The sequence below is a fragment of the Gopherus flavomarginatus genome, chromosome 3 (genome assembly GCF_025201925.1).
Source record: "Gopherus flavomarginatus isolate rGopFla2 chromosome 3, rGopFla2.mat.asm, whole genome shotgun sequence".
NCBI classification, from domain to species: Eukaryota; Metazoa; Chordata; order Testudines; family Testudinidae; genus Gopherus; species Gopherus flavomarginatus.
Genome location: NC_066619.1, coordinates 285691010 through 285712545, shown reverse-complemented (window position 1 = coordinate 285712545; position 21536 = coordinate 285691010). Strand labels below are relative to the sequence as shown.

The window sequence follows — 21536 nt, the reverse complement described above, 5'->3', positions numbered from 1 at the left end:
GACACAGGCACATTCCCTTCACTGTCACAATTCTCCACACAGGTAACAGGTAAGGGATAGGGACACTCATCTTCCACTGTCCCTGCCTTCCCAAACTGCTGACTAGACAAAGCCATCAGCTCACAAGGCTGCCTAAGCTCATTGAAACTTTCCCTACCTTCCTCAGCTAGGGCTTTAACTTGACCATCCACTTTAATTTGCTTCTGAGAAACATTTTCCTGACCAATGAGTTCTTTCTGTGCTTTAGCTAATTCCAGATTCACTTCTGAGACATTAGACAGACACTCAGAAACTTCATTCACAGATAAACAGCTCTTCCTCCCCAGGTTACAGCGTAATGGGTTAAACACAGAAAACTGCTCAGAGTTATACAACATACCAACATAGTTACAAACTGGACTTTCAAGAGGATACAATTTTAGCTGTTCTTCCCTTGCTTTTTTGACTTGGGGCCTAAGTCTGGCAACCCTCTGCTCAGCAGCCAGCCACTCAATATGACCCCTATGAGCCCTTTCGTCTCTTTTAGCAGCTTCTTTTTCTAATTCAGCATTCCTTTCCTTAGCTGCTTTCTCCAGCTGGGCCAAGGCTTGCTTCTCTCTCATCTGAATTTCTGCCAGGTTTTGTTCATGTTCAAACTGCAGGCTGTCCCTCAAGGCTTGCAGTTTCATTGCTTCTGCTGTTGGTTTTCGGCTTATGGTCACTGAGCTGTAACCAACAAAGCTCTCCAATCCCAAAATTTGGATAGCGCGGGGTTCTGAGCCAAAGCTCAGTTGACCTGGTGATGTGGATCCTATCACGACTACACCATTGTAATGATGCTGCCCTTGGTGGGACACTTCTGAGAGTGCCAATTCAGGACCAATTGCTTGGAGCAGGGCGGTTACAGCCCAACACTGGGGTTTTTCCACCTCTAAGGCAAACCAAACCAGCCAGACAGAGAGGACTTCGGTTTTACCCCACTGGCTAACCACAAGTCACACAAGCAATTTCCTTAGACACTCCAGTCTCCCAGTATCACCACCAGTGCCACCCGTCCTGGGGATGAATGGTTATGAAAACCAACACCCCAGTAAAAGAAAAAGGTTCTCCTGATCCCAGAGGACCAAGCCCCAGACCCAGGTCAATAGACAAATCAGATCTTACCCACAAATCATGCTGTTGCCAATCCTTTAGAATCTAAAATCTAAAGGTTAAGAAATATAGATGAGCGCTAGAATTGGTTAAATGGAATCAATTACATACAGTAATGGCAAAGTTCTTAGTTCAGGCTTGTACCAGTGATGGAATAAACTGCAGGTTCAAATCAAGTCTCTGGAGTACATCCCCCGCTGGGATGGGTCATTCAGTCATTTGTTCAGAGCTTCAGTTTCTAGCAAAGTTCCTCCAGAAGTAAGAAGCAGGATTGAAGACAAAATGGAGGAGTTTTCAGGGCCTTTTATATTCTCTGCCCATGGAAGGACCCCTTTTGTTCTTATTGTGGAAAATCACAGCAGCAAGATGGAGGCTGGAGTCACATCGGCAAATCACATGTCCATGCATGACTCAGTTTGCAGGCTGACCCTGTTGTTTACGTGTTAGTTTGAACGCTGGGAGGAAAGCTTAGATGTGGATTGGCGTCTCCCAAAGTTCATTGTCAGTTAAGTGTTTCTTTATTGGGCAGTGTCATAAACAGATAGCTAAGGGTTAATGTCTCTTTCACCTGGAAAGGAGTAACCTGAAACACCTGACCAGAGGACCAATCAGGAAACAAGACTTTTTCAAATCTGGGTGGAGGGAAGTTTGTGTCTGAGTCCTGTGTTCTTTGTCTTGTGCCTGTCTCTCTCTCGGCTATGAGAGGATTTCTGTCTCTTGCTTTCTAATCTTCTGTTTCCAAGTTGTAAGTACAAATATAGTAAGGTAGTAAGGTTTATATTGATTTCTTTTTTATTTACATGTGTGTAGTTGCTGGAATGCTTTGAATTGTATTCTTTTTGTATAAGGCTGTTTATTCAATATTCTTTTAAGCAATTGACCCTGTATTTGTCACCTTAATACAGAGAGACCATTTTTATGTATTTTTTCTTTCTTTTTTAATAAAGCTTTCTTTTTAAGACCTGTTGTAGTTTTTCTTTAGTGGGGAACTCCAGGGAATTGAGTCTGTGCTCACCAGGGAATTGGTGGGAGGAAGAAGTCAGGGGGAAATCTGTGTGTGTTAGATTTACTAGCCTGACTTTGCATTCCCTCTGGGTGAGGGGGGAAGAGAGATTAGCTCTCGTTACTTCTGTTTTCCAGGACTGGAAATAGGGAGGGTGGAATCCCTCTGTTTAGATTCACGGAGCTTGCTTCTGTATCTCTCTCCAGGAACCCAGGGAGGGAACACCTGGAGGGGGGAAGGGAAATGGTTTATTCCCCTTTGTTGTGAGACTCAAGGGATTTGGGTCTTGGGGTCCCCAGGGAAGGTTTTCGGGGGGACCAGAATGCCCCAAAACACTCTAATTTTTTGGGTGGTGGCAGCTTTACCAGGTTCAAGCTGGTAACTAAGCTTGGAGGTTTTCATGCTAACCCCCATATTTTGGACGCTAAGGTCCAAATCTGGGAATAGGTTATGACAGGCAGTTCTTGAGACAGGACTATTCTCAGTAAGCTGACCAAATGCGTCACTGAGGCTACTTGGAATCAAATACATTTGAGATACAAGTACGTAGCCCATATCCATAACTTCAAATACAAAAATGATACACACATACATACAGCTAGCATAATTATAACCAGCAAATCATAACCGCTTCATAGACACCTCACACAACAACCTTGGTACAGTATTTGCTGCAAATATATAACAGTGGTTGCAACAACGATCTGTGCCGTCACAGTTTGTCAGTAACGTCACACCATCAATCAAGGCTATTGCCTGCTGTGATTGGCTGACGGGGGGGGGGGGTGCGTGACTGAGTGGCTGGAAATAACCTTGTGTGCCCTTCAAAAGGGCTTACCAATCTGATGCTGGAAAAGCCATGTCCAGTTTGGTGTCAGTCCTGGATGGGAGCAAACCCTAGAAAAGCAGGGCTGTATGGCCTGCCTGGGCCCTGAGTTCTGACTATGAGTTAGGCACCTAAATACCTTTAAGGATCTGGGGCTTGGTCTTTTGCCTCTTGATAACCTGTAACTCCTCTTACCACATCTCCTCTAAACTGGATATAAGCGTCTTTTGGGCAGAGTGCATGAGGATCCTCCCCATAGGCGCCGACTGGGTGTTCTGGGGCTGGGGCACCCACAGAGAAAAAATGAGTGCTCAGTGCCCATGCTATCAAAAAGCTGGTTGGCTGCTGCTGCCAAACAGCTGCTTGGTGTCTTGGGGAAGGATGGAGAGCAGTGAGTGGTGGGTGGGAGGGATCGAAGCGAGGGCGGGGCCTTGGGGAAAGGTGTGGAGTGGGTTGGGGCCTCGGGCAGATGGGTAAATTAGAAATCGGTGCCTATGGTCCTCGCTCAGCAGGAAGTGACAAAATATTGTTTTTATATGAAACTCTTTAAACACACATGTCCTCGGCTGAGGTAGCTGAAGATCTGACCCACAGAGTTTTAAACCACTTTGATTTTACAATATCTTGGCGGCCGTTGTTGTGTTTGGGACCCTGGGGAGGACCCCATTGCTGCCTCTTAAAAGAACAAAACCCAAGAATGTGCAGTTCAGAGTTATCACGCCCTGTCATCTTGTGGGTTTTTTGAGACTGTGCCCGGCTATGTGTCTGTTTAGCAAGGCCATGCGTCGGAGCGATGGTCCGTTGTAAAAGGCTTTGCAGATGCTAGACACGTTTGGACTCTGTGCTGATGGCATCTGGGGCCCTGTATTCAGGTGAGAGCTGCTGCTGAGTTGGGCTTTCCTGGGCAGAATGTGAAGGGAGAAATGCCATGTCATGTGGAAAGACACGTGGGCAAATCGAGAAGGGAGTGGGGACAGAATCATCGAAGTGTTGGGCTTGGGGGGGACATTGAGGATATGTAGTAGTGCATCCAACCCATCAGAAAGAAGCCAAAAAGGGGAGGAATGCACAGTTCGTTCTCCTTTATTCCAGGAGCCTGGACGTCCTTTGCTTTAATAGCGCCTCCTCGAAATCCCGTCTGGTGCTGCCCGGATTTGTGGCTGGAGGAGAGGTGACAGGTGGGAAGCCAGTAATGCAGAGCAGGGCCCCAGCGAGTGAAGGGGCAGTGGGCAGAGGTTTGTGTTCGAAAACAGAAGCCCAGCCCCGGAAATGGCAGGGGGAGGGGAAGGCAGGAAATGTGAGCTCAGGTTTCCACATTAATTCACTGCTGCTTTCCTGTTTAAGAGTCACGATTGAGCTATCTTTAGAGAGCATCTGTTCCACGAGGGCTCTGATACCATCCTCATCACAGAGCATTTGAGTATGTTAAACCAAGAGATTAACGTTAGCTACATGTGGCTCGTTCTCTCGCTCTTATCTTGGCCCCCATGGGGAGAACTGTGTGTGCTGAGGAGTGTTTTGTTTTGCTAGAGCCTTATTTTGATGTTTAAACTCCACATTGCTCAGCCTCTGTGTGGCTGGAAGAGATGGCAGGGCGGGAGAGAGTGCCTGGCATGCGGAGCGGGAGGTGGGCATGCGACGGTCCTTTTGTTCATTTCACAGGCTCAGACCAGCCCCTGAGAATCATAGACTATCATAGACTATTAGGGTTGGAAGGGACCTCAGGAGGTCATCTAGTCCAACCCCCTGCTCCAAGCAGGACCAATCCCCAGATTCCATCTCCTCCACAGATGAGTTTTCCCCTTATCGTGGAAAGTTCCATGGGGCTAGAGGAGCGAAGGCGTCAGCCGTGATCTTCATCCCGGAGCTTTAGGCTGTTTTAGATACCCAGGCAGTGGAGTACCTTGGCGTGACTCGGTTCTCTATGGGCAGCCAGGGTAGGGAGTGGCAGACAGGCGTGCCCAAAGAGCTGTGCTGCTAGTGTTCTGTATGAGCTGGACTTTCCGAAGTGCTGCAGGTTTCACGGCCAGCGATATCTGTAAGTCACCCTGGTTACCCTTCTGCCTTAGCCAAAGCAGAATTGGTTGGTGCTAACTATGTGACAGCTGCCCCTCACTCCAGTCTGTTAGCCAGCCAAACAAACCCGTAGGACTCTGCCAGTCTGGACTTGGCCTTGCAGGTTAACCCTTGGTGTACATCAGTGCCCAAATTCTCCAGAAAAGTCTCCATGCAACAGGCAGCTCCTATTGCTGGCTGCCCATGGAAGTCAAGGGCACTGTTTCCAGAGACCGATTCCACACCAGCCCACCGGCTCAGCTGAGGTGCCCACCTCACTCAATGGATCAGCGCGGGGGTGAAGTGAGAATAAAAGAAAAATGAATTTGTTAATAAAGAACAGAGAGCTCTGACTGATGTGAAGCTGGGAGAATAGAAACATGAAATGGTTACAAATGAAACAAAAGTGTAATACGCTTTCTAGTGACTAAAACAGAACAGGCTGCAGTCCTTATCGAAGGCAGTTTTCTTGCTGACAGCCACATCTGAGCATCACCAGCACACATGACCGAGGAGCCACCATTCATAGAGGTCCAGAGCGCTGATCCCTTCGCTCCCTCAGTGCTGGATAACCAACATGTCGTCTTATTGTCTTTGACGTTGTTCTGAATCCTGTCTCCCATGCTGATTTCACATCCTCAGGCTTGTTTGTTCCTCCTGTTTACCTCTGCAAATGCACTGTCCGTTGTTTCTGACATCACCATGCTCAATTTACATTAGACGCAGGGAGATAATGATCCTCCGTCTTGTCTGGAAGAAAGCCTGATCGTCCCTTTGGTTAATAGACTTTAAAGCATCAGTAAGTACCCACAATTCCTTCTAATGTTAATACACAGAGTTCACAGTGATATGAATCACCAGTGTGTCACCAGCTTTCCTTTGATATCTCACATGGCATCCTTACAGCTCAGTGTCATGACAGCAGTGTGTTAGGTGTAGTGAGTTTGTCGGTGGTGATGGGAATAGCTGTTACATGGTAGTGAAACCTTTGCCGTTGGCATTAAGGGGCTCTTGGGGTCACAATATTGTATTGCTGGAGAGTCAGTCTGGGAGATGACAAAGGCATGAATAACTGAGGCCAGGTTCTTGTCCTCCACGATGGGATGGAGTTTCCTAGCAACCAGAGATGGTAGCAGCATCCATGCTTTTTATGTGAGAGCTCAGCGTCAGCAGGGAATCCAAGAGTTCTCCTAGACTATGGGCTGAATTGACCAGTTGTCAGGGGTGAGTAACTTAAATGACATACTGTTACGCAGAGTGGCTGGGATCCTGGGCAAGGTGTGTGTGTGGGGGGTGGCTCTGGGCCCCCAGAATGGGTGGGGCTGAGGCCAGAATCCCCCAGCCAGCCCTTCAGTGCTGCCTGGCCTGTGCCACCTGGGGCTCGGGTGACGATTTAAAGGACCCCGGGCTCCTGGCAGCAGCTAGCGCTCCCGGGCCCCACTGCTGCTACACCGGGGTTCCGGCGGTGATTTAAAGGACCCAGGACTCCAACTGCAGGTGTGGTGGCAGCAGCAGCAAATGGGAGCCGCAGGCCCTTTAAATCGCCACCCCTACAGCAGCAGCGGCTGGAGCTGCGGGCTCTTTAAATTGCTAGGCCATGGGGCAGCTGCCCCTTCTCCCTGCCCCACCACCATCACATCGATGTTGAATGGGACCAGAGAGGGAACTGATCCCTGTATGAGGGGTCCATCGATGGAGATGCAGATTCCCATCTCTCCTCAGGAAGGACTCTAACCATTCTAGTGCCTTACCTGGGCCCTGCCACCACAGCATTATCCCATGGGCAACGGTGTCGAACGCTGCAGAGGAGCCCAGGGGGATGGGAATGGATGGCTGTCCTCTGTCCACTGACTGATCATTGTCAGAACCACTAACGTGGTTCCAGTCCCATGTCCTGGCCTGAATCCAGTTTGTGCCAGGTCTAGGCTAGTGGTGTCACGTAGATGGGCTTGTAGGCAGCCTGTGGCTGCCTCTGTGAGTTTGCTCAGGAGCAGAGCTTCAACAGCAGGTGGCAATTGGCTAGAGCCGATGTGCCCAGGGTGGGTTTCTTCAGGGTTGGTCGGGCTATTGTATGTTTGGAGGAGGAAGGGCTGATTCCTGCCCTGAACCAGGCGTGGGCTGCTCCAGCCAGGAGTGGCCTCCGAGGCTCTGAACTCCCACCGGCTGGGAGGGGCAGGGCTGGAGTCACAGCTCTTGGGTCGAGTGTCCTCAAGACATTCTGGACACCGTAAAGGAGTGAGTGGGCCAAGCTCTGGGATTGCAGGAGGCTGTCGGCAGGTGGGTGCTGGCGGGTGGATCCAGGCTGTCGGACAGGCCTTCCTGAACGTGCATGATCATTTCAGCACAGTCGGATGATCACTCTGCGCAGTGCTTGGTGCTCTGTTCTGGTGCAGGCTGGAGACACAGGATTGGCGAAGGGTTCACCACCCTGACTTGCTCCTTGGGGTGGGACATGTCCGCTTCGGTGGAGCCTGCTAGGCAGGTTCTCTTGGCCTGTAATCCAGCCTCAGCATAGGCTTGGTGGGATCCGTTAGGTTTCGTCCTGTGTTTAGCAGCCTTTGTGTTCTGCCATTGGCACTCGAGTTTCCAGCCCCTTTCTCCATCTGGCGCCGGGAGTCGGGAATCGTGGCGATGGGGAGGGAGGGGCTGCTGGGGCCATCGCTTCACCCAAGTCCTCAACTTCTCATCCTGTGAGGGGAATGCTGCTGTCCTGTGGCTTTGGGACTTGTGAGGTCTGTGTGGTCGAATAAGAGATGCGGGGGTCTCGTTGCCTGGGAGCTGGGAGAGCTCTGGCTCACTGCCGTAGGGCTTGTCTACACTACAGAATTGGGTAGACATAAGTCAGGTCGACCTGCTGCTGCCACAACAATTACATCGGCTGTTGGTGTCCACACTGCCCTCCTCCTGCCGGTGGTGCACATCCTCACCAAGAGCCCTTGCACCGATGGACGTGGGGCATTGTCAGCTGGAGTGTGGGCAGAGTGACAGCCGCCCGTGGGTCATAGCTGGAGTCCCCTGCAGCTGGGGCCACAGCCAGAGCTGGGGCTGAAATAGCAGCCATGAATGGTATTAGCCAAGAATGTCAGTTTCATCGCTGGTAGCGTCTCTGCTGTGAAACTCAGCCCCTGGTGGGCTTACAGCTTGGGCTGTCAGTGCCGGGGACGAGGGGCTCCAGCTGTCAGCCCAGTGGCAGGCTGATGACAACAGGCCGTGTAAGTAACGTAGTGTCTGTCTGCATGGACATTGTGTCACCCTAACTACGTCGGTGTAAGCACTACGCCGCACATCAGCGGGAGTACATTGTAGTGCAGACACTGACAGGATTGGGTCAACATAAGCTGCCTGTTGTATAGACCAGCCCTTAGTGAGGGGCTGGTCTGCCCAGAGCAGTGGCTGGATTGCGATCTCCTTGATATTGAGAGCAGGGCCTGGGTATGACAGGCTGGATGGGCTGGACCAGGGGCCACCTGCAAGCGTCTGAGGGAGGGAAGCCAGGGGAGCAGATCTGGGGCTTTTGCATCTTCTGCCTCATTGACCTGAATGTTGAAACCCAGACCAGCCATCCTGGGAGATATTTCCTAGCCATCTCTGAGAAGGCTTCTTCGTGAGCTCGTTAGCTTTGGGTCTATAAATGAGCATAAAATCTGTCAGCTTTGGCTATGGTTTCTGCTGGCAGAGGAATGAATTGGAACGACTTTGTCTTACCCCAGCCACCTCTTTTTGGAATTGGGCTTGGTGATGCAGGTCGTGGGCTTCGTCACTGAGGAGGCCGTCTGTGATTTGTTGGTCAGTATCCGTCTTCGTTCCGGTTGCCATGTGCTCCTGCGTCAGGCTCGTGCCTGCGTGGTGCTCCTGCATAGTATACAGCCGTTAATGTCTGGTACTTGGCTTCTGAGGCCTGTTCTGCACAGTCTGATTTGGACTGTGATAGGTGACGTAACGGCTTGTGCCATGGGGATGCTCTGAGCAGAGGAACGGTTGGTTTGTCAAATGCACGTGTGTTAGCCCCCGTTGGCGCTGGCAATGGGCGGAGGTGGAGCAATCTGTCCCTGGAGACGCCGTGGGTGTGCTGGAAGGACAGCAGCAAGAATGGTGACAATCCCACCAGGTAGGGTGGAGTTCCAGGAAGAAAAGTCATCCTGGTCAGAAGATGGCAGAGAAAGCTGAGGGATGGGGCAGGGTGGAGGATCTGGGTTCCTTCCCCGTAAGAGGCTTCCTTCCTGTGCATCAGAGCACTCCCTCTTTGTGTGTCTACCTGCTGGAGCAGAGGCCTGATTTTTTTTGTTTGCGTCATTCGGAATCGGCGCTGGTGTCCTGCCGTGCCTGGATCCCCAGCTGGTGTAAATCCATGCAGCTCCATTGAACCCAGAAGAGCTGCCCTGACTGCCCCCAGCAGGAGATTCGGTCCTAGGCCCGTGTGTCCTTTTGCAGTAAATGGCTCGGCGTGATGTTTTAATAACCAAACAAATGCTTATTTTTACAACTGGCCATTTACACAGTTGGGCTTAATTGCGAGTATGGGCTTTGTGGGGAGACTGTTTCATTTGGCAAAAACCAGCTTTGGCAAAAGCAGCCTGCAGAGCAAAGCACTGATGGATTAGCACTAATACCATTGACAGAGCTGTGTGGGTTCTCTGCGTTTCAAAGGCTTCGTTGCTCTCTTTGTAGCAGAGAACAATAACGGCCAATGTCCTTTGAGGAACGCAGGTTTCCAGGGAAGAAGGCTGCGATTTAAGAGGCTCTTTTGTAAGTTTCACAGTTTCCATGTATGATGGTCTGACTTAAGTCTTCCTGCCTGTTTTGGTTTTTGAGCGAGAGTGGTGAAGATTCATGGATTTTAAGGTTAGAAGAGACTGTTCTGACCATCTCATCTGACCTGCATGGCACAGCCTAGAGAACCTCCCCCACGGATTTGGGCAGTGGAGACTATTCTTTGCTACTACTTGTCTGTTTCCTTAACATCACATCCTCCGTTGTAAGCTTCTGGGGGCAGGGACGGTCTCTGCTACTTTCCTGTATAGCACAGAGAAGCCCTGATCTTTAACTGGGGTTCCCCAGGGGCTGCTATAATAGAACTAAGTGAACATTATGAAGCCCGGTAACTTGTGGTTTAGCTAGAGAGATGGCCAATCTTTGTGTAAAGACTCCAGGTCGTGGTCTTTGAATCACTTCCCCATGGGAAACTAAGGAGTGGGTCCATCACATCAGGCAACACAATTGTATGGGCCAGCTGATGGCTTGGTTTTATCAATACTTACAACTTCGCATGTGGCACTTAGCAGCCTGGCTCAGCTCCTCCAGTTCTGGTGCTGGTATAAAACAGGGCATCAGCACTTTGACCACTGTGTTCTCTGGACCTGATCTGTGGGGTGGGAAGCAATGCAGTGGGATTATACTACTGCCCTGCAAGTGCTGGTACGGATGCAGCCTTGTACTGCCGGCAATTTGTGTATACAGGGCAATCTCCTCTGAGCTGGGTGCAAAGTGCTCTGAACTGAGGAGATGGGTCTTGGACAAACCAGTGACTGTCTCACCCATAGCCAAGCCACTGCAGTTCTGCTGGGCTGTATCTGCAGAGGCTGCATGCCGAGGAGCTGGGAAGGAATTGGGGGCTGGGGAGAGTCCCTCTTTCTAGGCCTATGGCGAGCCCCCCCCCTCTGCTGCGGGGCACCTCCAGGAAGAGGTAGATGCAGGAAGCTGTGGGAAAAGTGGAGCAAGTTCAGAGAAGAAAATTTTTTTTCCAGGTGCTGGAGGGACCTGTAAGGAAGAATTAAGAGCTGAGTCTGCACAGCTCAGCTAAGCAGTGATTAAGAGAGTGGGACGTAGCGTTGTGCCTAGCTCATGTACCTGGGAAGGAGAGTGATTGCTTAGAATGGCATTGGGAACTGGGGTTCTAATTCCGAGTGATGGGAGCAATGGAAAACCTGGGTTGCATATCAAGAATCTATTTCTGGTCGGGGGGACTGGGGACAGGGAGGATCTGTGGTACCTAAATCTTGGCACCAGTTTATGGTTTATTCAGAGATGCTGAGCACCCCCAATTCCTGCTGAAGCTGAGGGGAGTTGCAAGCGCTCAGCACCAGGAAGGAAAATCGGGTCTTTTCTTTTTAAATGTCTAATTTTAGGGACCTAGCTTGGCACAAGTGCTTCACTAGGACTTTCACTATGCATCGATTCTGCTGGGACTTACAGGGTCACGGTGTAATTCTCCTAGTAAATCAGTGCTGAGTCATGCCCCTACATCCAGCTTCAAGACCCCATTATGATCCCCATCTGAGACTTGGGTTAAGGGAGCCAAATGCTGAATGAGCACTCGGGCCAGGCCATCGCCTTGAGATGTGCCTCAGTGTTTCCTCTGCTTCGTGGGCTGGGGATTGTGGAAGCGCTGAGGGGAGCTAAATCATGCTTGGGTCTTCTCCCCCTGCAGGCACAAAGCCTAAAGTGGGTGGTGTCCGCTTTGCCGCCAGCCAGCCCGAGGAAGGAGCACACTCCCACGTGCACTTCGACGAGAAGCTCCATGACTCCGTGGTCATGGTCACCCAGGAGAAGGATGGCAACTTCTTGGTCAAGGTAAGAGCTGTAGAGATCAAAGGAGGTGGAGTAAGTTGAGGAGGAGGATGTTTGGTGGGTGAAGCGGGGGCTGAATAGCTTTGTCTCCTTTGTGGAAACTGGAACTGATGTCAGACTATGCCCTGCGTGCCAACTGCTGTAAACATTCAACTCCAAAGACTTTCCTGTGGCTGGAGTTTGGGGCTCTACTTTTGGTTCACCTCTGGAGAATGAGCTCCCTGCCTGATTCACCTTCCAGTGGCACGTAGAAAACAGCTGACCCTGCTGGAAGTTGACATAGTGTGAGATATCTGAAACCAGTTGGGATGGCCTTGAAGACAAAGCAGTGAAACTAGCAGCTCCTGTTTATAGCTCAGGGAATTACTGGATTGGTTCCCCCTGTCCTTGACTCTTGGAGAGGGTCCAAATAAGGAACTCATCAAGGGGAGAGTTAAAGCCATCGTTGCGTCAAACTTAGCCACAGCAGCAATGATTGGGAGCTTTTATACGCTTCCTCTCCCAGCCTTTGCTAGTGTCTGGAGCTTGGTGCATGTTCTCAACAGGCAGGGATGGGAGCCCCTTCCTCCCCCTAATAAAACAACCCAAAGCGGTTTCTTCCGAGATTTTAGGGACAGGGTCAACAAATGGCCTCAATGTGTGCTTCCAGAATGGCAGAAATGTGGGCACTTAAAAATACTTTTATGTAGCAACTTTCATCCAAAGATCTCTGATCCCTTTAGAAGCAATAATGAAGTTTGCCAACATCCACATAAGGGAGATGGGAGTCCTGTGGTGAGAATTGGGGCCTGGTAGGTCTACCTGACTTGTGAGCTTGACTGTGGGAAAGTGGATAGAAGATTAAGAAATGTCACCATAGAATTGTAGGGCTGGAAGGGACCTGAATAGGTCGTCTAGTCCAGTCCCCTGCACCCAGCGCAGGACTACAGAATAACTAGACCATCCCTGACAGGTGTTTGTCCAACCTGTTCTTAAAAACCTTCAGTGACAGATTCCACTGCCTCCCTTGGCAGTTTATGCCAGTGCTTATCTACCCTGACAGGACATGCTTCCTGATGTCCAACCTAAACTGCCTTGATGCAATTGAAGTCCATTGCTTCTTGTCCTGTCCTCAGAGGTTAAGGAGAACCATTTTTCACCCTCCTCCTTGTAACAACCTTTTATGTGTTTGAAAAGGTTATCAATAACCCATAGCAGTAAATGTTGGTGGGGGAGGGGCAAAAGGGAGACCGTCTGAATTAGTCCAAACAAAAATGTCTCCTGCTACGATTCAAGGTGAGCCAAAATTGGTGTGTCGGAAATTAGGCCTAATTCGTAGATAAAATGATGAGGGGTTGGGCTGTTCTACCCTCTACTCCCTTTTGGGAGTGGGTGTCTGTTGCTGTCTCTTGGTGTGGTCTCTCGAGGGCTCGCCACCTCTCCTGCCAGACCCTCCTCTGTTTGCTCTGTCAGGTCCGTTTGTGGAGCCTCACCTCCCATTAAGCCTGTCAGCCCTTCGCTTTTTGGGCTTGTTGCCATCTGTGACGAACTGGGAAAGTTCTTAATGTTTTCTCTGAATACTGTGTTGGTGCCTCAGTGTCCCTGTGGCAGTTCTTAATATCTGGCAGAGCAAAGGGCCAGTGCACCTAAATGCCTGACACTCTGTCTCTTAGCAACTGATGGCCTGGGCCCCTCCTCTGCAAAGGTGCCAGCTGAAGGTGTTGGAGACAAAGGGATCAGGTGACCTCCTGGCCCGGGAAAGGGGCTGAGCAGAGAGGAGGGGCTGGAAGGGGTGGTTGGTCTGGAGCTGGCTGGGGTCAAGGGTGGAGGGCAGACCTGGGGGTCTGGCTCACTGCCCCCCAGAATGGACCCAGCCGAGGGGTCCGGTTCGCTGTATCTACAAGCTCTGTTTTAGACCCTGTTCCTGTCATCGAATAAACCTCTGTGTTACTGGCTGGCTAAGAGTCACGTCTGACTGCAAAGTGGGGGTGCAGGACCCGGTGGCTTCCGCAGGACCGCGCTGGGGTGGACTCGCTGTGGGAAGCGCCCGGAGGGGCAGAGGATGCTGAATGCTCCAAGGAGAGACCCAGAAGGTGAAGCCGTGTGAGCTTCTTGCCCTGAACAAGTCTGCTCCAAGGGAGAGGAGACTCCCCAAAGTCCTGTCTGGCTTGGTGGGGAGCAGTTCCAGAGCATCACCCGGTGACTCCGTGACACCATCTCCTTTCGTCTCCCGGCTGTTTTCTTGGAGTTGCCTGGGGCGAGGCTGTTGCTTAGCCCAGGCCTCTCTGCCTCCCCTTCCTTCTCTGCACTCTCCCCTTTCCAGCAGGCCTGGTTTCCTTTGCTGGTTGTGGCTGTGGGTGCCTGCCTCCATGGCTGGCTGCTTGCACACAGGAGAGGCTCACCTCCCCCACTGTCTGTGCTCAGGATGGGCTTTGCAGTCCTGATCCTGAGAGATCCTGACCAGACTGGGCCAGAGTGAGGGACCCAGCTAACACCACCATGTCCGCCAGCTCCGCCTAATTCAAACCACCACCTGGGATGTGAGGTTTGTCTCCCCGCCTGAAAGGGTTCATCTACTCTGCAAAAAATGCCCTGCAGCAGCAAATCTCAGAGGCAGGGTGTAATAATAACCTTAGTCCCAGATTTGGACCTTAGCATCCAAAATATGGGGGTTAGCATGAAAACCTCCAAGCTTAGTTACCAGCTTGGACCTGGTACCTGCTGCCACCACCCAAAATTTAGAGTGTTTTGGGGCACTCTGGTCCCCCTGAAAAACCTTCCCTGGGGACCCCAAGACCCAAATCCCTTGAGTCTTACAACAAAGGGAAATAATCCTTTTTCCCTTCCCCCCTCCAGGTGCTCCTGGAGAGATACACAGACACAAGCTCTGTGAATCCAAACAGAGTGAATCTCCCTCTCTGTTCCCAATCCTGGAAACAAAAAGTACTTTCCTATTCCCCCAGAGGGAATGCAAAAATCAGGCTAGCGATCCAACACACAAATCTCCCCTTGATTTCTTCCTCCCACCAATTCCCTGGTGAGTACAGACTCAATTTCCCTGAAGTAAAGAAAAACTCCAACAGGTCTTAAAAGAAAGCTTTATATAAAAAGAAAGAAAAAATAAGTACAAATGTTCTCTCTGTATTAAGATGATACAACACAGGGTCAATTGCTTAAAAGAATATTGAATAAACAGCCTTATTCAAAAAGAATACAAATCAAAGCACTCCAGCACTTATATTCATGCAAATACCAAAGAAAAGAAACCATATAACTTACTATCTGATTTCTTTGTCCTTACACTTGGAAACAGAAGACTAGAAAAAAGAAACTACTTCTCCAAAGCTCAGAGAAAGCAGGCAGCCAGAAACACAAAGACAAAGACACTCAAATCCCTCCACCCAAAGTTGAAAAAATCCGGTTTCCTGATTGGTCCTCTGGTCAGGTGCTTCAGGTGAAAGAGACATTAACCCTTAGCTATCTGTTTATGACACAGGGTCTAAATACTCAGGGTCGGGGAACACGTGCTACAGGGCTAAAATAGCTGCGTAGACATTCTCGCTCAGACTGGAACAAGGAGGATGGGTCTCAGAGCTCGAGCTCCTACCCGAGCGGGCACATCTGTAGTGCCCAGAAAAAGCTACAGATGTCCACGGACCCTGTTAGCGGGTTGGATGCGGATACACATTTTGTATTCATGCAGGGCTCTACACTTCTACCCTGCTGCTTTTAGCCCCGTCCTGCAAGCCTGAATTGGTAGACCCAGGCGCTGATACTCGCTGCTGCAGGTCTGTCTCTTGCAGTGCAGGCGGACCCGATGAGTTCTTTCCCTTTCTCTCCCTTATTGTTTCTCTTTCCTATCCCTCTCCTACAGCCTTCTGTGTAGTAAGAGCCCGGCTTAGCCGGCCAAGCCTGCATATTTTGCATCACTGCTGTGTGACGGCGACCAACAAAAGCAATGCCTTAAACAGCCCGATGCGGGTACAAGTTTGGCAGGTTTCGGAGTGGCTAATAAGACCGTGCACTGGGACTGTCTCTCTCCGGCAGTGAGGCTGCGACTGAGAACTCACGCCAGAGACAGAAGCAGCTGCATTTTCTGTCTGTGCTGTTCTTTTCTCTCTCCTCTTGTGTGTCTTCACCTTGTATTGTCTTCAAGGAAACAGGCTTGGACTTTACAGCTCCTGCTCATCTCAGCTAACTGCCCCCAAACGAACTGCTGTTCCCTTTTCAGTGCCTGCAAAGAGACTGTCACATGGGGGGGTTTCCTTCCAAAGAGACTCAGCAAAAGGGAAGAAGGGATGGTGTTAAAATCAAAACCTGACTTCACGCCTTCCATTTCAAACACTTTCCCTGTTTTTCCTTCTTTTCTGTATCTTTAAGGAAAAGTTAAAAACATTTGAATTGTGTTTGCCATGGTAGTCAGCAGGCTGAGGGCCCTATATATCAAACCCTGGACCTCGCTTAAAAGTGAGGGGCCAGGGACAGGGTCACGTTAACACCTTTGACTCTTCGGGCCCGTTTATTCCATCGAAATTAATCCAACAGTGCTTCCTAGCTGACAGGAGAAACTGAGGCACAAAAGTTAATGACTTTCCCAAGGCCACAGAATGATTTCAGTGACAGAGTACTGAGTCCCAGCTCCCTGGGTAACTGTTTGTCAGCTGTGCCTTCCTTACAATTCAATTTGATTAAGACCAAAATAAAAGCCGGCGGTGTTTTCAGAGCTGAAGTGGGGGATGGGGGAGGGAAACATGGCTGGCTCTCCTTTAGGGGCAATATGTGGAGTAGCTAGAAACACCACCGGGGCATCCAATAATCTCTCAGGCACCCCAAATAGTAGTTCTAGCTCAAGTTTTTATGCCCCAAGTAGGCTAATATAATAGATAAGAGTATCGGCTCCTACCAAGCGCTGCTGCTGCTGTTCGTGCTGTTATTGGTTGAGAGCAGATAATAGGGAACATTTTCAAAAGTGCCTTAAGAGCCCAAGTCCCTCTGGGAGTCCAGGGGATTTAGGCACTATTGAAATTCTCAGCCCTGCCAGAGACTGGTGGTGATGGCCTTGGCTCAGAGGAGCTCACAACACCAGCACGGCGCAGAGACACTAGTTCTGCATGTGTGAGCATGCAGCGTACGGTGCGCATGGTATAAGCTTTCTGGGGTGGCACCGTCTCTCTTGCCAGCACTTGTGGGAGAAGCAGGTTCCCAGGAGGAATCCGAGTGCCAGCTATTTGAAGTGACGTCGGAGAAGGTACAGCACTCTTAGAGGGCCACGTCCTGGCATGATGTGAAGCCACAATCTCATCTACTGCTGTTTTTCAGGTCTGTTCAGTGGCAGTTGCCTTATTTATCTAAGGGCTTGTCTACATCAGAAAGTTGCAGCGCTGGTGAGGGAGTTACAGCGCTGCAACTTTGAAGGTGTACACATCTGCAGGGCACCACCAGCGCTGCAACTCCCTGTTTGCAGCGCTGGCCGTACTCCCGTTTTGTCTCGGGTGTAGAGGATCCAGCGCTGGTGATCCAGCGCTGGTAATCCAATGTAGACACTTACCAGCGCTTTTCTTGACCTCCGTGGAAGGAGGAAGCCTCTGGTAATCAAGCTGGTCTCCTTTCCCGGTTTGCTCTCTCGTTCCCGGAGCCCCGAGCAAGCAGGTCTCCTTCCCTGCGGTTTGCTGGGTGGCTCCGGGAACTAGAGAGCAAACCGCGGCGAAGCGGGTCTCCTTTCCCGGTTTGCTCTCTCGTTCCCGGAGCCCAGAGCAAGCAGGTCTCCTTCCCTGCGGTTTGCTGGGTGGCTCCGGGAACTAGAGAGCAAACCGCGGCGAAGCGGGTCTCCTTTCCCGGTTTGCTCTCTCGTTCCCGGAGCCCCGAGCAAGCAGGTCTCCTTCCCTGCGGTTTGCTGGGTGGCTCCGGGAACGAGAGAGCAAACCGCGGCGAAGCGGGTCTCCTTTCCCGGTTTGCTCTCTCGTTCCCGGAGCCCCGAGCAAGCAGGTCTCCTTCCCTGCGGTTTGCTGGGTGGCTCCGGGAACGAGAGAGCAAACCGCGGCGAAGCGGGTCTCCTTTCCCGGTTTGCTCTCGCGTTCCCGGAGCCCAGAGCAAGCAGGTCTCCTTCCCTGCGGTTTGCTGGGTGGCTCCGGGAACGCGAGAGCAAACCGCGGCGAAGCGGGTCTCCTTTCCCGGTTTGCTCTCTCGTTCCCGGAGCCCCGAGCAAGCAGGTCTCCTTCCCTGCGGTTTGCTGGGTGGCTCCGGGAACGAGAGAGCAAACCGCGGCGAAGCGGGTCTCCTTTCCCGGTTTGCTCTCTCGTTCCCAGAGCCCAGAGCAAGCAGGTCTCCTTCCCTGCGGTTTGCTGGGTGGCTCCGGGAACGCGAGAGCAAACCGCGGCGAAGCGGGTCTCCTTTCCCGGTTTGCTCTCGCGTTCCCGGAACCCCCCTTGAAGCCGCCCAACAGCGCTGCAGTGTGGCCACATCTAACACCACTTGCAGCGCTGGTTGCTGTAAGTGTGGCCACTCTGCAGCGCTGGCCCTATACAGCTGTACTAATACAGCTGTAACAACCAGCGCTGCAAAACTTTAGATGTAGACATGGCCTAAGTTCCTCTGAGTACGTCCACACTGCATTGCCAGTCTAGGTCTGTGGGACTTGGCCTTGTGGACTTGGTGTTTCCAAGCCTGCTCTTGAGCGTCCACACCGCGTTGCATACCAGGGTTTACAATTGCTGGCCTGAGTCTACACTCAATGTGTCTACCACACTGAATAGAGCTTTTGACTTGGGCCTGAGGTCTAAGTTGTGTCCACACTGCAAAATGACAGGGCTTGGACCCAAGTCTCAGAGGCTCTGACCCACCCCGCTAGCAAGGTTCTAGGACCTAGATCCTGAGTCAGGCTGATAGGCGTGAGCTCAAGGCCTCCTTCGGTCCACACACACAAGTCAGAGCCTGGGTTTCGTATGAAGTATAGGTATAACCTATGGGTCCATTATTGCCATAGCATCTGAGAATAAAGCAGATCAGTACTATCCCCAATGTATAGTGGGAAACTAGGACACAGAGGTTAAGTGGCTTGTCCTAGATCGTCTCACAGGGCATCGGGGGCAGAGATGGGAGTTTGAACCCAGATCTTCCGAGGCCCATCCGATGCCTGAACCACAAGACTGCCCTGGTTTTATGGTTTCACAGCTGTTTCCGAGACGTAGGGAGGATAATTCTAGTGTCTTGCTCAACTCTCTCCTTCCTTTTCCTTCTCTTCAGGCTGCTTGATTGACATGAGAAGTTGCCCAAATAGTGTTAACGTTCCCATAATGACACACTGTGAATGAACAGGAGTAGGTGAAAAATAGACTGTCTGCTTTATTTCTGGTGCACACGGAATCTGGTGGCAAGATGCAGTTTATACTCGCGCTATTTTTGCCGCTTTTCTCCTCTCTTTAAAGAAACAGGCAGCTTTTCTCGTCACTTGGTTCTAAAAAGTCTTTTGTTCGGTATCGTGAGAAAACAACGCCCTATTATTATCATTCTTTGCAGTAGAAAACTCTTGCTTCTTGCAAAATCTGGTCACTTTTGGTTCCCAATTTTAAATTGTCTGGTGCTGCAGCCTCTGAGCAGTGGTCTCCACTCTTGAGGAGGAGCTGTCAGTGTATGCTGGGTTTTTCTCTGGTGTGAGCTAATCTGCTTGGGTTTAATTGCTGTTCAGGGATCTATAATAGGCTGGCTTGTCCCATTGCTTCATCTGCCCTTGCCAGTAGCCCATATACGGCCTCTCTGGGGACTGCTTTCAGCATAGCTGGCTCAGCGTTTAGGTTGCATGTGATGGTTCTGCGGCTGGGGAGGAATAAGCAGGCGCATGCTTGGTGTCTGGCAGTTTTCTGGCTTAGGCTGTGTAGAGGAAGGAGGTTGTTCGTCTGTTTGGCAGAGGTGACACCAACATCTGAATATTCTTTCTCACATCCTGGTTTGACAGATGGAATCCGCAGCCTTCGTCAGGCGCCTTTCACAAAGATCCGTCTGCTCGCAGGAAAAACAAGGGAATGTGCAGAATGGGGAGGCAGTGCTGGGCCTGGTGGCTACAGCATGGAATGGAGAGGGGTTTTGGGGTGGGGGTGGGATCTAGACCTGGGTCTGCCCCAGAGTCACTTCACTGTCTGTGCCTCCTGCTGTAAAATGGCAGAGAAGGGCCACAAAAGGGATCTGAGAGATGGAAAGAAATGCCTTAAAGCAGGAGACTGAAGGAGCATAATCTGTTTAGCTTCTCGAAAAGAAACTTGAGAGGTGACTTGTTCAGTGTATCCATGCTGTCACAGGGGAAAAGGGCACTCAAGCTAGTGGAGAAAGACTGAACAAGAACCAATGGCTAGAAGTCAAAGCCAGACAAATTCAAATCTGAAATAAGGCAGCCATCTTTCACAGGGAGGGTGATTAACCAGGTCAGCAAACGACCAAGGGAAGTGCTGGATTCTCCAGCTCTTGGGGTCTTCAGATCTAGACTGGCTGCTTTTCTGTAAGATGGTTGAGTCAAATACAAGGTATTGGGCTCACTGCAGAGGAAGTGGGTGAAACACTCTGGCTGGTGATGTAGAGGAGACCAGACTGGATGGTCAGTGGTCACCTGGGGCCTTGGAATCTATGAATCTGGGACATCAACTTTTTTGTAAAGTGCAGCAAGTCTTGCCGATTGAAAGCGCTAGGAGAGAGTGTGTGTGTGTGTGTGTGTGTACGTATACGTGTACTATACATTTCCCCCTGTTTTGTCCTATCTTATTTGTCTATCTTATTGATTGGTCGCTGGACTTCCCTCCGCTACAGCAGAACTCACTGAATTATACCATCAAAGAGTCTTGTCAATAACTTCGACCCTCTAATAAAATGATCTGGTTTTGCTTGATTTTATGTGTTCTGTCTCTGAGGATACTGTCCCAAACAACCGATGAACTAGCTGTAAGTGAAATTCATCCCTAGGCAGAGACCTCGCACACAGGCTTCAGTAGCGCATCAGCCTATCCGCTCGCCCTTTGCCCAGCGGATGAATTTCACATTGGCACTAAGCTAAATGTCGTTTTGGGTGTGGTCTATATTGACATCATAAATTCTTGTTTTGATTCTAGCCTTAAATGTATCTGTCGTCTTCAGCGCTGGATTTACCTGTAGGGCCCATAAGACACCATATCCTCTAGGAGTTTCAGGTTCTTCTTAGGGGTCTCAGGTGTGGGTGAGAATGTGACCCTGCCATTGGGATGATGTTAGGCATTTTGTGAGTTAGCAACAAGTGTGGGGTTGGAGAGCAGAGTGGGCAGGTCCCTTGAAGGAGATGTTGAACGCTGCGACCCTGTATGTCTGCATGTTCCTGCTAAAAGGCTTCTGAGTGCTCGTTTGCATTTCCTCTAACAACTGATTGATAAACACAATCATTTATCAAAGTCATGCGTTCCGCCTCCTGACGGTGCTCCGAGCTGCACAGGTTTTAATCAGCGTCCAGATCTAATCGAATGCCCTTATAATATCTACAGAGCAGAGAAATGTTTTCCCGCTGGCGTGTGTTTACACGCAGATTTGCTCAGTGTCTGGGTAGGAGGGGTGCGAGTGATTGAATGCAGGGTTTCTGCTGCCCTTTGCCCACGGAGACTCGGCACTGCTGGCTCTTATTAACATATGCTTTCCAAAGTGGATTCAGGGTAGTGAAGCACTACGTAGAATTTACTTCTGTGTCCCAGCTTTCCAAAGAGCTCTAGCCTGGTGCTGTAAATCCAGAACAACTCCCTGTTGAAACAGAATTTGGCCCCAACAGTGCTGGCTGGAGAGCGGCCAGCGTTTCTCTCACTAATGTGTTGATTGATTTATGGCAGAGCCTGCTTGGTACTCGCTGTTTTCAAACACTCAGTGATGCTCGCAGCCTAAGGACAGACAGACAAGCAGACAGAGGTGAGGGAAAAGGGAACAGCAACGCTCAATGTACACACAAGTCCCTGTGATTCTCTGTAGGCAGCTTGG

At 50.6% G+C, this 21536-nt stretch overlaps 1 protein-coding gene and 1 long non-coding RNA gene across 9 annotated transcripts in view; both read left to right on the top strand.

Annotated features, from left to right (window-relative positions):
- ADISSP (adipose secreted signaling protein) overlaps positions 1–21536 on the top strand; it is a 238133-nt gene that overhangs the window by 121615 nt on the left and 94982 nt on the right. For 5 of the 6 annotated variants that reach the window (XM_050943483.1, XM_050943482.1, XM_050943484.1 and 2 more), the window contains one exon: positions 11443–11585. In XM_050943483.1, coding sequence (XP_050799440.1) covers positions 11443–11585 — 143 coding nt within the window. Of the gene's footprint in view, positions 1–3792; positions 3833–11442; positions 11586–21536 lie in introns of those variants that run through there. The other variant, XM_050943478.1, reaches the window with a different exon arrangement.
- Positions 16913–18139, top strand: LOC127046462 (uncharacterized). Of its 3 annotated transcripts, none has more exons than XR_007773093.1 (3): positions 16913–17210; positions 17659–17770; positions 17883–18139. It is a non-coding gene; the product is annotated as an uncharacterized LOC127046462 (long non-coding RNA). The 3 variants fall into 3 exon arrangements; XR_007773092.1 differs by lacking the exon at positions 16913–17210 and adding an exon at positions 17343–17434; XR_007773094.1 differs by lacking the exon at positions 16913–17210 and adding an exon at positions 17477–17546.